A 13,714-nucleotide genomic window follows, 5' to 3' on the forward strand; every position below is an offset into this window, starting at 1 on the left:
ATGGAAGTTCTTGTGTAGGCTAGTTTTTTATAATGTAGGATAGTTATTATAATGTAAAGCATATACATATGTCATGAAGATATGCAAGACATATAACTATCTACGTTATATTATTATAATAACTCTAATTCTGCCTGTCTGTCTGCCTGTCTGTTACTCAATCACGCAAAAATTACTAATGATAATTCATTTAAATTTTTATATTTAGTTTTTTTCTCAGAATGGCTGATGACAATCTTCGAAGCTCGCTGCCTCTTCGATGTCACAGAGAGCATGGCAAATGATTCAGAAGACGGAGGAGACAGTGATGCTGATGATAGTAAGCTGTCAGTAAGCCCACATATTATACAAGGGATTATGCTTCGGTAAGTTTAGCAACTGACTTGTTTTCCAATAACTCATCTTCTCGTCAACCAAGATGCACACGTCAGGAATCCTTTACCATCAACATCATATCAAGGTCGACAACTGTTCCAACGACATGGACTACATCTTTGATAGTGGTGATAGCCAGGATGACCCGACTTATATACCAGTGTCCTCCCCACAGCAAAACATACAAGAAGATGTATTTGAACAAGTAGAGAAGGACTTGTATATTTCATCTTCTGAGTCTGAATCTGATGATTTTACTTTGAACCAATCAAGTTATATGTTTGATAAGACCACATCAAATCCTACAAAATATGATTTATTTATATTTAATCAACCAATAGGGCCTAAAGTTCCTATAAATATTGCTTCAATAAAACCTGTAATCTGTATTTTAACTGTTATTATTATAGGCCTACCTATATTGTTTTGCATTTTTATTTTTATGACTAGTAATAATCCTAATAAAACATTGTACCCACATATTATGAGTTAATTTACTTTGATATTTTCGCTAACATAAGCCTATGATTATCTTCCTTTGTATAGCTCATTTTACTAATATAATCCTAATATTTTCATTGTAACACTTTGGTATTTTTACTATTAAAATTGAAATTTACAAGATTACTGTTGGATTAATTATTTTATTGACCCTAAATAAGTGGTCAATATATTAACCACTGCCCATCAATGAACATTAGTTGACCTAAACGCTCGGTGGTTAGTTTATTGACCACCACTTATCAGCTGATATGGTAATGATAAAAATTATTTGATTGCATAATTTACATCAGAGTAATATATAGAATTAAGATTTTATTTCAGAAAATGTGTACAAAGAAAAAAATGTGTTGCCCACACAGAGCACTTTTGGGGTGGTCAGTTATTTAACCACTGACCGTTTGTGCAAAATCCATAAAACTATGCTTGCCCTATAAAGGGTTAATGAAGGAATAGCATTAAGTGGTTAAACTCGGACAGGAAGGATATTTTTATCCAGTTTTTGAGGTGGCTAGACGCCGTCTGGGTAAGTCCTTTTATTATAAACTTGAAATAGAATACTACTGTTATCGTCATGGTATTTTAACTTTAGGCCAGTAATTTTGAATATTTTCTTCTATAATCTATTAATATTTTTGTGATTGCTACACCTAATGTTTTTGTTTTTAACAATTTAAAAACTTAAATTGGCCTCACTTAGGACTATCTGTTTCAGAGTTTTCCAAATACGCGTTTAATAGTTTACAATTGAAGGTCGTTCACTTAATTTTAAAAATGTTGATATTCGTTTTATTTATGAGCCAAACAAGAAGTAGGCCTGTTCCACACTTCTATAAACAAATTCTATAATAGAAGGGCCGAATCTATAGTTAGTTAACTCGTCTGTCATATAATCCTAATAATCCTCTATAGAGAATTTGGGCAAGCCCTTCCTGTGGTAGAAAAGGATTCTATGAGGTAATACAGTTAGTACTTAGTTTAACAAAGCTTCGAGATGTTCGTAAAATTTAAACTTTTATTGGGAGTTGGTATAGGAGTCTAGTACGATGTTCACCGTTCTGTGGGTTCCACCAACTGTGAATACACTGCCATCTGACAAATATAATGGTGGAAACACAATCTGACACGTAAGGTAGATATTAGAACATCTTCAATCACCTTTATGATCGTAGGGTATACAGCAATGAATGCAAAAGTTTGTACACACGGAAGCTGTAATTAGACGTATGATAACAAAGGAATTACCGTTATGGTACCGGAAATCTTTTAGTCCAGATTATCATGGTTGAAAGCAGGCGATGTTTAATTGAAGAAGACTTTTTAGACTTACGTATATATTTGGTATCGGTGCAACAATACAAACGCTACTACGGTACCAGAAATACTTTAGACAGGAAGTGGAATATAACGGCCGGAAGTAGGCTCTTTTGACTGGAGTATGCTTAACAGCGCTATGTGTATATATTTTATTGGTCGTAGTAACAATAAACCAAAACATTTCTGAGTAAATTAGGCACCCAAAAACTACGTATTTAAGTCCTTTATCGGGTGAAAAAGTGGTGTACTGACATGCCAACTAAAAGAACTTAGACTTGAAGTAGATTACAAGGACCAGTAGTTGACGCCTTTTGACGAAATAGCCTTCTTAAACGGTGTAAATATATACTTTTGTGATCGTGGTAACAAAACCAGTTGTACTTTAGATGAATACGTTTCCCGAATAGGTGATACCTGGATGGAGATTTGACTCCAAGCCGTTCTTAAGTATAATACTATAGTATGTTTAATTAATTAACATGGCGTAATAAATGTATAACGTGTTTTGTTTCAGGTGGGGACAAAGGTGATTTAAAATAAAAAAATATTGTATACGTAATGATCGAGCACCCCTAATATGAAAAAATTGAAACGCATAAAACTGTATTAGTGTCATAGACATCCCTAACAACAGTCCTTAGTATAGTGGTAAGCGCGAGAGTCTCGCAATACAAGGAGTTTGGCCGGCTCGCAAGTACTTTTATAAAATAAATATTAAACTTTTAAAACAAAAAATAATAGAATTTTCTTGTGACGTCGTAATGTGACACTCTCATGGTACGTCTTGTGACGCAACCGAGTGACGTCTTGTGACGCTTATGCATGACTCCAGGAGCTGTGATGTGCTCTTAAGGCCGGGTCTTAGCCACCAGAACTATGGGACCACATTACCTGCTCTTAGATAATTCGTGGCCGGGCTAGTCTTCCGCGCGGTCTTCTATCGTGTTTGATATTGGTGCATGTCCATTCGTGAATTTTAGGTGAACGTCATTAAATATTATAACTGTTATAGCAACATTTCTTTTCTGTCTATTTTTATCTGACTTCAGAAGGATATAATCTCAAGAGTGAAATAAACTTAATATTTGCTAACAAATTCGGTAAAATCTGACACGCAGCACGTGAATTACTGTGTTTCTTTTGCGTTTTTAAAACTAATAAAACATTTATACCTGAAATAAATTGTTTCATGTCTAATTACGAAGACGAGGGGTAAACGGACGAGTTCTGAAACAAAGTAAAATATATCACAAAATCTTATAGTGCATTGGCCATGAACACAATATAATAAATGTATATTCTGCACACTGCAACAAAATGAAAAATCATGAGGGTAAAATTTATTTTGCAAATGTATTTAAACAAATATTTAACATTAAATACAAGCATAATCGTTTACAGATTGCCTCATTTTATTCATTTCTGTAATAATTATATTTCCGAAGGTTAAACTGTAGACATTAAAAGAATGTTAAATTAACAGCCTAATATTGTAATACCTAGTAAAAATATGAAATGTCACTTTGCAGGAGATTTTCACAAAGATGTAAAAAACATTGCATAGGTATGTTACATTATAGTTAAATTATATTACTTCTATTGTATAAAACTGACTTTAAAATGTATTACCTCCAGAATTGAGGCATAAGCTAAAAGATTGTTTCCTGATAAGAGAGAAAATTGTATGTAATGTAGAAAGAACGGCAAAGAAGTACGTACATCCGAGGTGACACATGGAAATCTCTGACTCCGATTGGACCATTGTTAACGAGTTTAAAAGGAAATTGGGGATTGCAAATGTCCCCGTTACTATTGCCAATCGCCTCAGCATTGAACTGCACTATTTACTCAATTTTTACACAAGTATTCAAAAACAAAATACACATTTTTATTAGTTATATAACTTTTAAATTACAAAATACGTGTATAGTTTGGATTAGTTTTTAAAACCGATATGCACCTTTCCCACTAATCCAAAATTTATAAGAAGATTGTTAGATATCCACTGTAACTATTCATTATAAACAATGAAACAATATATTTCGACATTTCGGAAATTTCGAGCACTTGCTCTCTTTTTCAGGCTACAAGTTGGCATATTTATAAAAGTCAATACAATATATACACAATTGCGTTGTCTAAAAAAGATTAAAGTACAACGTAATAGCAAATTTGTGTGTCAATTATCATCAGGAAACAAGAACAAGGAAAATTTGAAGCACTAGTTGTTTCAGCAGACATCTTATTTTGATGAGTCACCTTTAGTTTTAGAACATAGATTCACTTGCTTGGTTTTTTGTAAAGAAACAAATTGTTTTTTAATTAACGGATAAGGTTGAATAATTCAATGACTGTAAGTTTAGATAGCTTACTGTTATTTAAAAAAAACACACACTTGAATAATATAGATATTCAAAATTCATGTAAAGACGCACATGGTGGAATAAAAGTCAAGCTATAATACAGTAAAGTTATGACCAGCTATTCTTATTTTCTATTCTAACTCTCCTTATCCTTCATTCTTTTTTCCTTCCATTTGTCCAATCTATAATGACTACTTCCCCTCGGATCAAAATGATTATGTACCCGAGTTGAATTGTTAAGCTGAAACTAATCGGCAGAGCTAAAATCTGAATTTAGACATATAAAGCACGTGTAGATATATTAATCTCAAGTTTTATCTCGATAAAATGAAAAGTTTTGGCTTTTGGCACTTCTTAACCAACGTGACACTTTTAAAATTCATATCTCAAAAATATTTTTGTATTAATGTATTTAAAAGTACCATCTTAACTTTTATTCTTGATCCGGTGGAAGAAAATTCGGCATTGATCACAACGACAGAGCTTACAAAGATCTTACCTTGGGTTTGTAATTTTTTAAACAACTGTTTTAAATTTTAATTCTTAATCCTGGTTAAATTAAGCTGTTTTTTTTATTTACGTCTGTTGCGTTGATAAAATGTAGCACGTAAAACTCCAAATTGTATAGCCAATAAGCACTACCGCCCTGGACAGTCTGGTGGCTAGAACTTTAAAACAAGCTGGCGCTGGCTGTAAAACTGCTAAATGAAATCTGTATTAAAAAGTAAACAATTAGAATAGGTACTTATAAACGTACATTACCAATAAAATGAATTTACATACTACATAATACTTTGCTGACGTGAAGGTATAACAATGTGCTTGTTAAAATTAACTTCAACATGGAAAACAGCATCAGATTTTCTAAAAGCTTCATGTCATAAGGAAGCTATATTTACCGCTGGTCCATAACGATAATCGTTAATCGGTTGCTCCAGCCAATCAAGATACAAGTGTAGCTCCACTTCTTACACTAGATTATTTACCATCAGGCGACAATGTGAAGAATGGTGCAAATTAGCTCTCGGCTGCCGGGTTAACAATAAATTTAAAATCCGAAAAAACCGAGATTAAAAAAGACTGTAGCAAATATTAATGCATTATTAATATATAAAAATGCTTTAATGCATCTAGATTTACTGTGCACAAAGAGTTAATCAGAAATATATTTTTAATGTGCTTCTAAGTATTTAGGGATTATTAGTTTGTTTAAAATTTGGATTATTCAAATATATGCTTATGAAGAAACGATTGTGCTTTTCGGTTATAAGGAATTTTCACTATATTTTGAAATCCCATTTAATATTGAAATAAATTGGGAATAATGCACAGACTAATTCCAATTCACATGATGGTTTACATGCATTTTGAGTAACTCTGATTTGCGCCTATATTAAAATTGAGCTTACATGCTGACTAAGCTCTGACATTGGACTCTTCCAATCGTAAGTATATTTTCCGATGGCTAACGGCTAAAACTAGTTTGAAACATATGTCAGCGTTCGTGTATGCTCGAGTTAGCGTGAGGCTATCACCACAACGCCTATCATGAGTAATGTCAGCATGTATGTGCGTTGTGTGTTCCCTCATGAATATTCTGCTCTGAGACAGCTACCACATAATACAGTGTTATCAATTACAGGCAACAAAAAATCCTTTTAGAGGTCTGAATACATTAACATATATATTTGATTCCTCTTTATAGCCGCTGTACAATATCAGGACTTTTCTACCGATCTTAGTGTCACAAACAGAAAGTAGTATGTATATTAATCTCAAATATTTATATTCCAAAAAGAATGAAATCAAAGTAGATTACATTTTTGCCCAAGCGGTATTATAATTAATTAAATTACTTAAAATGAGCCACTGGATTGCAAAATATTTGAATTATACAACATTAAATATTTTGTCACCGTTGTAAAGTATTAAATTTAAATTATTTTTTGAAATGAAAAATGGCTTTATTAGAGGCGAAGTTCGGACTATAAAGTTCTCTCTACCACTTAAAACCTCACACAGATTAAACTAACATATTATATATGTATACATTTGTAACTAAAATTTAGTCCATTTATTTAAATTACATATTAAATGAATCTTAAAATAAAAACAATCATCAATAATTAATGTAACTTTATACAAATTTACAATAATATCGCAAGACACACACTCACATTCATTCCACTTTCATGCAATTGCCCTTAGTACCGCACTCCAAAGCCGCCAACCGCTATACCTCCTGAGCCCCCAGCATCAAGGCGCTGACCTCCGCCCCAAAGCGAGCGCGCTTATCGATGGCTCTAATGTTCACAGGTAAAGCATTCCACAATCGACAGGCAGAAACTGTAAACGATTTGCTATAGGTAGTTGTTGGATGAATTTGGATAGATAATAAGGATGTACCCCTCCTTGTACTTCGTTCACTTATTTCAGACATAGATCGAAAGTTGTTTGAAAGATAACTGGGACAATTTGTATTTAAAAAAGCGTGCAACAGAATGAGTGAGTGATAGTCTCGAAGGTCTTGTAATGTTAAGATATATAATTGTTTGAAGTAGGGCGTTACGTGATCATCACGTCTGAAATTGAAAATGAACCTAATGCAAAAGTTATGAGCACGCTGGAGTCTACTTGAAAGCTCCACAGTCATGTCATTAATGACTATGTCATAGTAGTTGAAGTGAGACAGTACAAGAGTCTTTATCAGCATTATTTTAACTTGCTGTCGTAGATATGAAGCCAGCCGCTTGAGGCAGTGAACACCGGCAAAGACCCTATTACATGTCAAAGAAGCCTGTTCAGTCCATCTGAAGTGTTTGTCAATAATAAGTCCTAAAGTTTTATCTTTCTCAGAGTATTCTAGCTCTTGATCATTTAGTTTTAATTTGGGATCCGTAGTGTAGTCAATTTTACGAACAACCTTTGGATGACCTATCATAATACACTGAGTTTTGTCTACGTTTAATTTTAGTCTATGTTTCCAAGTCCAGTGAGTAACAGCGTCAATATTGGAATTCATGAGAATCACAAAAGTTTGAATTTCTGTTAAGGAAAAGTAGAGGTATATTTGTAAGTTATCTGCATATAAGTGAAAATTGGAATGGGTAATTTGAGTAGTAATGTTATCGATGTGCAGTGAAAATAGAAGTGGCCCAAGGACTGAACTCTGTGGAACAACACGAGTGACTGGTCTCCATCTCGACTGCTTCTCACCTGATCTGACACACTGGCGCCGTCCCGAAAGGTAAGACTCAACCCACCTGACACTACCATCAGAGAAACCATCCTTCCTAAGTTTGATGAGGAGAAGGGGATAATAAACACAGTCAAAAGCCTTAGAAAAGTCGAAAAGGGTTAAAATGGTTACCTGACTCTTATCAATTCCAAGGCGTATATCATCAACTATTTTTAGAAGTGCAGTAGTAGTGCTGTGGTTGGAGCGAAAGCCAGATTGAAAATTTGATAAAATGTTATTACTTTCTAGATATATTGAAAACCGCTGATAAACGATCCGCTCCAAACACTTTGATAAAGCAGTGTATACTTATTGGCCTGAATTGTGAAGGATTCAGTGAGGAACAGTTCTGAAGTGGGCGAACTAAAGCAGACTTCCATGTCAGTGGGAACATTGAAGTGGCCAGAGATTTATTGAAAATAGCAGTGATAGTTGAAAGAGTGACTGGAAGAGTATCTTTTATTAATCTTTTAGGAATGCCATCGGCCCCAACTGCGTTGCTGACATCCTTATAATAGCCTTTAACACTTCTGTCTCTGTCACTGGAGTGAAAGAGAACTGAAACCCAGGTTTATCAAAAGTAGCATCTTTGAGCTCGGAGATATACTCTTGAGCCCCAGACTGATCAACAGGAATCTCAACAAAGAAGTTATTGATATCATCGAGATTAAGGGAAACCGGGGAATAAGTGTTAGGCTTGCCAACTCCAAGATCTTTCAGTTTTGACCACAACATTCTGCTAGATTGTCTTTTAGACAGGGAAGAGTAGGAAAACCTGATCTTGGCATTTCTAATTTGTTGTTGCACATTGTTCCTTAATTTCGTGTACAATTATTTCGTGTACTATTTAGGCTACAGTTTTCGTTTATAAGGGATGAAACTAAGTATTGACACAAATTGCAAATCATTGCTTTTTGTGTATCTCACATAAAAACTAAATTAAACTAATAACGTTGTTCTATAGGATGAATTAGTTTTATTAGTGTATTAGTAGTTTTGTAAAACTGTTATCGTTATAATTATTTCAGTTAACTTAGGCTAAACAAGGAGATAAAATTTCTCGGTTGTATATTTTTACAAGAAATGAAATAAAATCTCTTAGTTTGTGAATAAACCTCTATAAAATGATTATGTGTAATGTTTGTTTGCTATTTCTTGGAAACTGCCACTCTGTCCTAACTAGATTTTAATAGATGACTCTTTTTAACTCATTATCAGTACATGAAGCATTAAATGTATGTAATGTATGATATTAACTTCGGACAATGGTAAACTAATTGTATTTTTCATCTATTAAAATTAAATTGATGTTAACTTATACTGTTTAGGATTTGGCAAAGGAGCAACTCCTCCCAGAGGAATGCCATTAAGTCCAAATAAGCTCTAAAAACCAATGATCTGTACCTAACTTACATTCGGGCAGTAAGGGAAAGGATTGTGTTGAGTTTTTTGTTTCATGCTCTCAAAGATCTCAAAAGAATAAGACCAGAAAAAACTTACTGGTAATAAATTTATTACCTGGTCTTTTTATACTGTATTGCCTGAATCTGATTGAATTTTGATTACTTTAAACCTATTTATAATTTGAAAGCATAAAAATATTTTAATTGTTTATGGGTTGTAATTGTTACCAAAGCTCTGTGATATTTGTTGTCAATACTGAATTAGTAATAACTAGTTAAACAAATTGAAGAGGATAGTTTCCAAAATTGCTATTAAAACATAATAACAACTAATAAACAATTAAAATTGCACCATAGTATGAAATTTATTATTAACAAAGCATAATATACCTTTGGGAGTTTTGCGTATTTTTATTTCTTCACAGTAGTTTTGTTCCGTTGTGTTTCTTATTCATTTCCCTGTTTTATTTATTGCAACTTTAGCAACAGACTTAATTAAATAATATTATTTATTGCATAACTCTATGAAAATATTTAAATGGACAATTTTAAAAGTATAGTGTATTGTAAATACTGAACCGAAACTTTATTTGTTAAATGAAGTTATCATAGTTATATTAAAATATACGTTGTTATCCAGTTCTAAGTAAAAACCTATAAACAAATTATGGTTTATATACCATTCCCTCCTAACTGGGAACATTTGCAGATCGGAAGGAACACAATTAACATTTAATGCAAAGCGAGAGCACACACATCCATGATATTATATCCTTTAAAAATGAGAAATACAAAAAAATTTAGTAAAAATACATGACTTTGATTCAGGTAGTTCATACCATTTACAATCAAAAGTTAAATTGAATTCAATCATTACAAACTGAAGAAAAGCACCTTAGTAGCATATACTACTCGTTTTTCATAATTTAAATAATTGAAAGTAGTAAAAGTTAGGGACAAAACTATATTATGGAATATTAACGGAGAAAAAAAATTAAAACTCGGTGTCACTTTAATTTTCTGGTTCTCTAAAACTTATGAATCAAAAAGATGAATTTCCTAATTTGAAAATATTGATGGAATTATTATTTAAGGTGATTCAGCACCCATAAACCAAATTTTTTACAATTTTTGTTTTCTTTCATGTTATAGAAAATTTAATTCTAAACAAGAAAACACCCTAATAATGCCAAATAAATGCATATTTGGGTGTGTAATCTGTATTTTTCTCTAGCGCTGCAAGCTTTGAATTCACATTATTATGTGAGGCTAGTGCATCGCGTCTGTCTTGTTTGCATTAAAGCCTGTAGGCTTTGTATTTTTCATTTGTACGCTATATAGTGCTACATTAATTCTAAAAACATTCTGTCTTTAGTTTTAGAGGTCTATGACAGACCAATAGCAACAATGTTCTTTGTTTTCTCCATCTGTCAAAAATATAAACATTAGTCTGCTGTCTGCTTTGTAATTGTTTCATTTTGTTGTTCAACGGTGCTTCTATAAGTAAAAATAATAGTTTTTATTTCCTTTTACTTAGTGAAATGGGTAGAACAAGTAAGAAGAGGCTTTCTCTCAGTCAAAGAAACGCAAAGTACATTTCAGAGAGATGGAAGAGTGTGAATTCTGGTGATACCTTAGACCTAGGCCTAGGCCTAGGGTGTAGTGTGAGTGAACCTGTTCCCAATACAGAAACAAATGAAGGTACTAGTAATGAACATGGACCAGTTACTAAAAAAACTGGCTTTGCTTTATTTAGTACTTACAATAGTGTAGTAGAAGTAGATAATAATGCTACAACTTACATCTTAGTTGACCCCAAACAAATAAAGCAGTTTCTTGGTAGGTTAGCCTGCCCTCAATGCAAATCTGTTGGCCAAGTGGCAATTGAAACTAAATGTATCAAAGGGTATGCCATTTCATACTCAGTGACTTGTTCCGAGTGCGAGTTTAGTGATCAATTTGACACTTCAACCCGAATACAACAGCCGGCTGAAACTGAGAAACCAAAGGACCGATCGTTCGACATTAACCGAAGGATGGTTCATGCTTTTTCTTCCATGGATAAAGGCCTGAGGGCTTTGGAGACATTTTCAATGCATATGAACATGAAACCCATGCAAAGTAAGGCCTATAGCTCTCACAAGAAAGCTTTGTTATCCGCAGTGACCCGTAATGTTCAGCAAAATCTAGAACTGGCTCGGTGTGAAGTGCGCAAGGCAAATACTTTTACTAACGGATGATGTCGCTGACCCAGATAAATCAATCGAATTCACTGTAAGCTTTGATGGCAGCTGGCACAAAATGAGGTTTATCAGCAAATATGGAGTAGGGTGTTGCAAGGAGATGAACACCGGTCTTATTATTGACTTTGAAGTACTGTCAAAATACTGTCGAAGCTGTGATGTAATGAGTAACAAACTAAAGGACAGGCCTATCGCTCTAGAAGAGTGGATGAAAAAGCACAAGCCGCAATGTGAACTATGATGGTTCTTCACCTGCAATGGAGGTAGTCGCAGCCGAAAGAATATGGTCTCGATCACTTGATTACGGCTTCAAGTACAAAACCCTCATATCGGACAGATACGCAAAAACACTTGTCCACTTCAACTCAGTAAAATCAACTCAGTAAAATTGACTGCGTAAATCATGTGGCCAAAAGATTAGGCACAGCACTGCGAAAAGTCATTCAGTCCTACAAAAACTCTGGCAGCAAATTGGGCGGGAAGTCGCATGGAAGCCTAAAAGACACAATGATAACAAAGCGTACTCCTTATTATCGTAACGCTATCCAGAACAACATTGAAAATGTGGAAAACATGAAAGATGCAGTTTTTGCAACTCTAGGCCACTGCATGTCAACCGACAAAAAACCACGGCACAGTCAATGTCCAAAAGGCGATACGTCTTGGTGTTTTTACCAAAAGGCAAATGCAAGAAAAGAAACCCCACCACCACACGCTCAAGAAGCAAAACTACTCTCAGAGAAGATGTAGTAGCCAAAATTATGCCGATATACCAGAGACTTGGCTCGACAACTTTGCTGTCTCGATGCGTTGATGGCAAAACACAAAACGCAAATGAGGCCCTTCACGGCGTGTTATAGTCAAAATGCCCAAAAACTACGTTTGTTTTCAAAAGTACTCTGCTCCTTAGAATCAGCGAAGGAATTTGCACCTACAATACTGGGTATTTGAAAACCGTAAATGACACCCTAAAGACTAATGGACTTGGAACCAGCAAAGGTGCAAACAGCGCTAAATTCGCCAAACGTTTTGACGCTGTCAGACTGCGCATCGCAGAAAAAAGGAAATGTGACAAGTACCAAGACTACAAAAGGAAGAGAAGGCTAGCAGTGATGAGAGAAGAAGAAAGGAGACTTGAAAGAGAAGGAACATCATATGTAGAAGAAGAGTTTTAAAAGTAAGAAAAGTTTATATTTTGTCGTTGCGATAGGCTATGTAAACATTTGTATAAAAAACACATTAAAAAATTTAAAATTTATAAAATATACAAACATTGATTTAGTGAAGTGCCTAATAGGTACTAAATCACTGTTCAGTATCATTGTGCTTCATAAGTTTATTGTAAAAGCTTAGAATCATGAAGTAAACATGTTATTATACTTTGACTGCTTTGACTATTATACTGAATTGAATTTTCCGTTGTTTTTAGGGAGAAAACTGGATATTACAAGAGAACGGTTGAAGATAAATGGATGAAATTTTTTCTGCACCACTACAGTAGCATTAGGCAAAAACCCATGTATTTTGAACCATATTGGGTAGATAATTATCTGTAAAAAAAGAAATTTTCCTAATTTATAAATATTTCACAGTCTAATAAAGTTACGAAAATACATGAATATTTTCTACTCGTTATTACCTATAATTTGAAACCAAAGTCATTAAAATTGGTTGAGTGCTTCTGTAGTTATATCAATTTTAAAAAGCTACCATTTTTACCAAAAAACTGGTTTTCAGGTAATGTATAAGAGAACAAAAATCCCAAAAAGTGTTTTGGTCATTATTTGGCATTTACAATAGTAAGAAATACAACTACAAAATAATAACTAAGAAATAAAGGAAAACAAAATTTGGTGCTGAATTCCCTTAATATACGTCTGAGCAATAAGTCTCTCTCATATTTAAAAAGTGCAGCGTAGACTCGTATCTGAGTTATACTACCTAGGTAGCAACCTTAGTTACATATTAACATCCTCTGTGAACATGATTGTGTTTGAAATTCTCAACAAAAAATAATAGCCGAGTTACAAGAGAACCTTCAGTTTGCTCGATCTACAAATAATGTTTTTACCAAGAGCCACTGTTTCCATTAGTTTACATTCAGCTGTACTGTAAATGTAAACTGAGAACATTTAAAATTAAAATCCACTTAACATTTATGAGCCTGTATTATCTTCAGTTATTTACACGAACTTAATTAATCGGCCCGTGTTTAACAGGAAATGAGTCTGATCAGGGTTTAAACAGCTGAGTTCTTTATTTGAAGAATGTTAT

The 13,714-nt window shown here is 33.7% G+C and overlaps 1 protein-coding gene across 1 annotated transcript in view; it reads left to right on the forward strand.

Annotated features, from left to right (window-relative positions):
* The first annotated feature begins 418 nt into the window (after positions 1-418).
* The window catches only part of LOC124367327 (PC-esterase domain-containing protein 1B-like), a 59,581-nt gene continuing 46,285 nt past the window's right edge, over positions 419-13,714 (forward strand). The window contains exon 1 of the mRNA XM_046824097.1: positions 419-594. Within this exon, the coding sequence (XP_046680053.1) occupies positions 419-594 (176 nt within the window). The remainder of the gene's footprint in view (positions 595-13,714) is intronic.

The sequence above is a fragment of the Homalodisca vitripennis genome, chromosome 1, assembly GCF_021130785.1.
Source record: "Homalodisca vitripennis isolate AUS2020 chromosome 1, UT_GWSS_2.1, whole genome shotgun sequence".
Taxonomy (NCBI): domain Eukaryota; kingdom Metazoa; phylum Arthropoda; class Insecta; order Hemiptera; family Cicadellidae; genus Homalodisca; species Homalodisca vitripennis.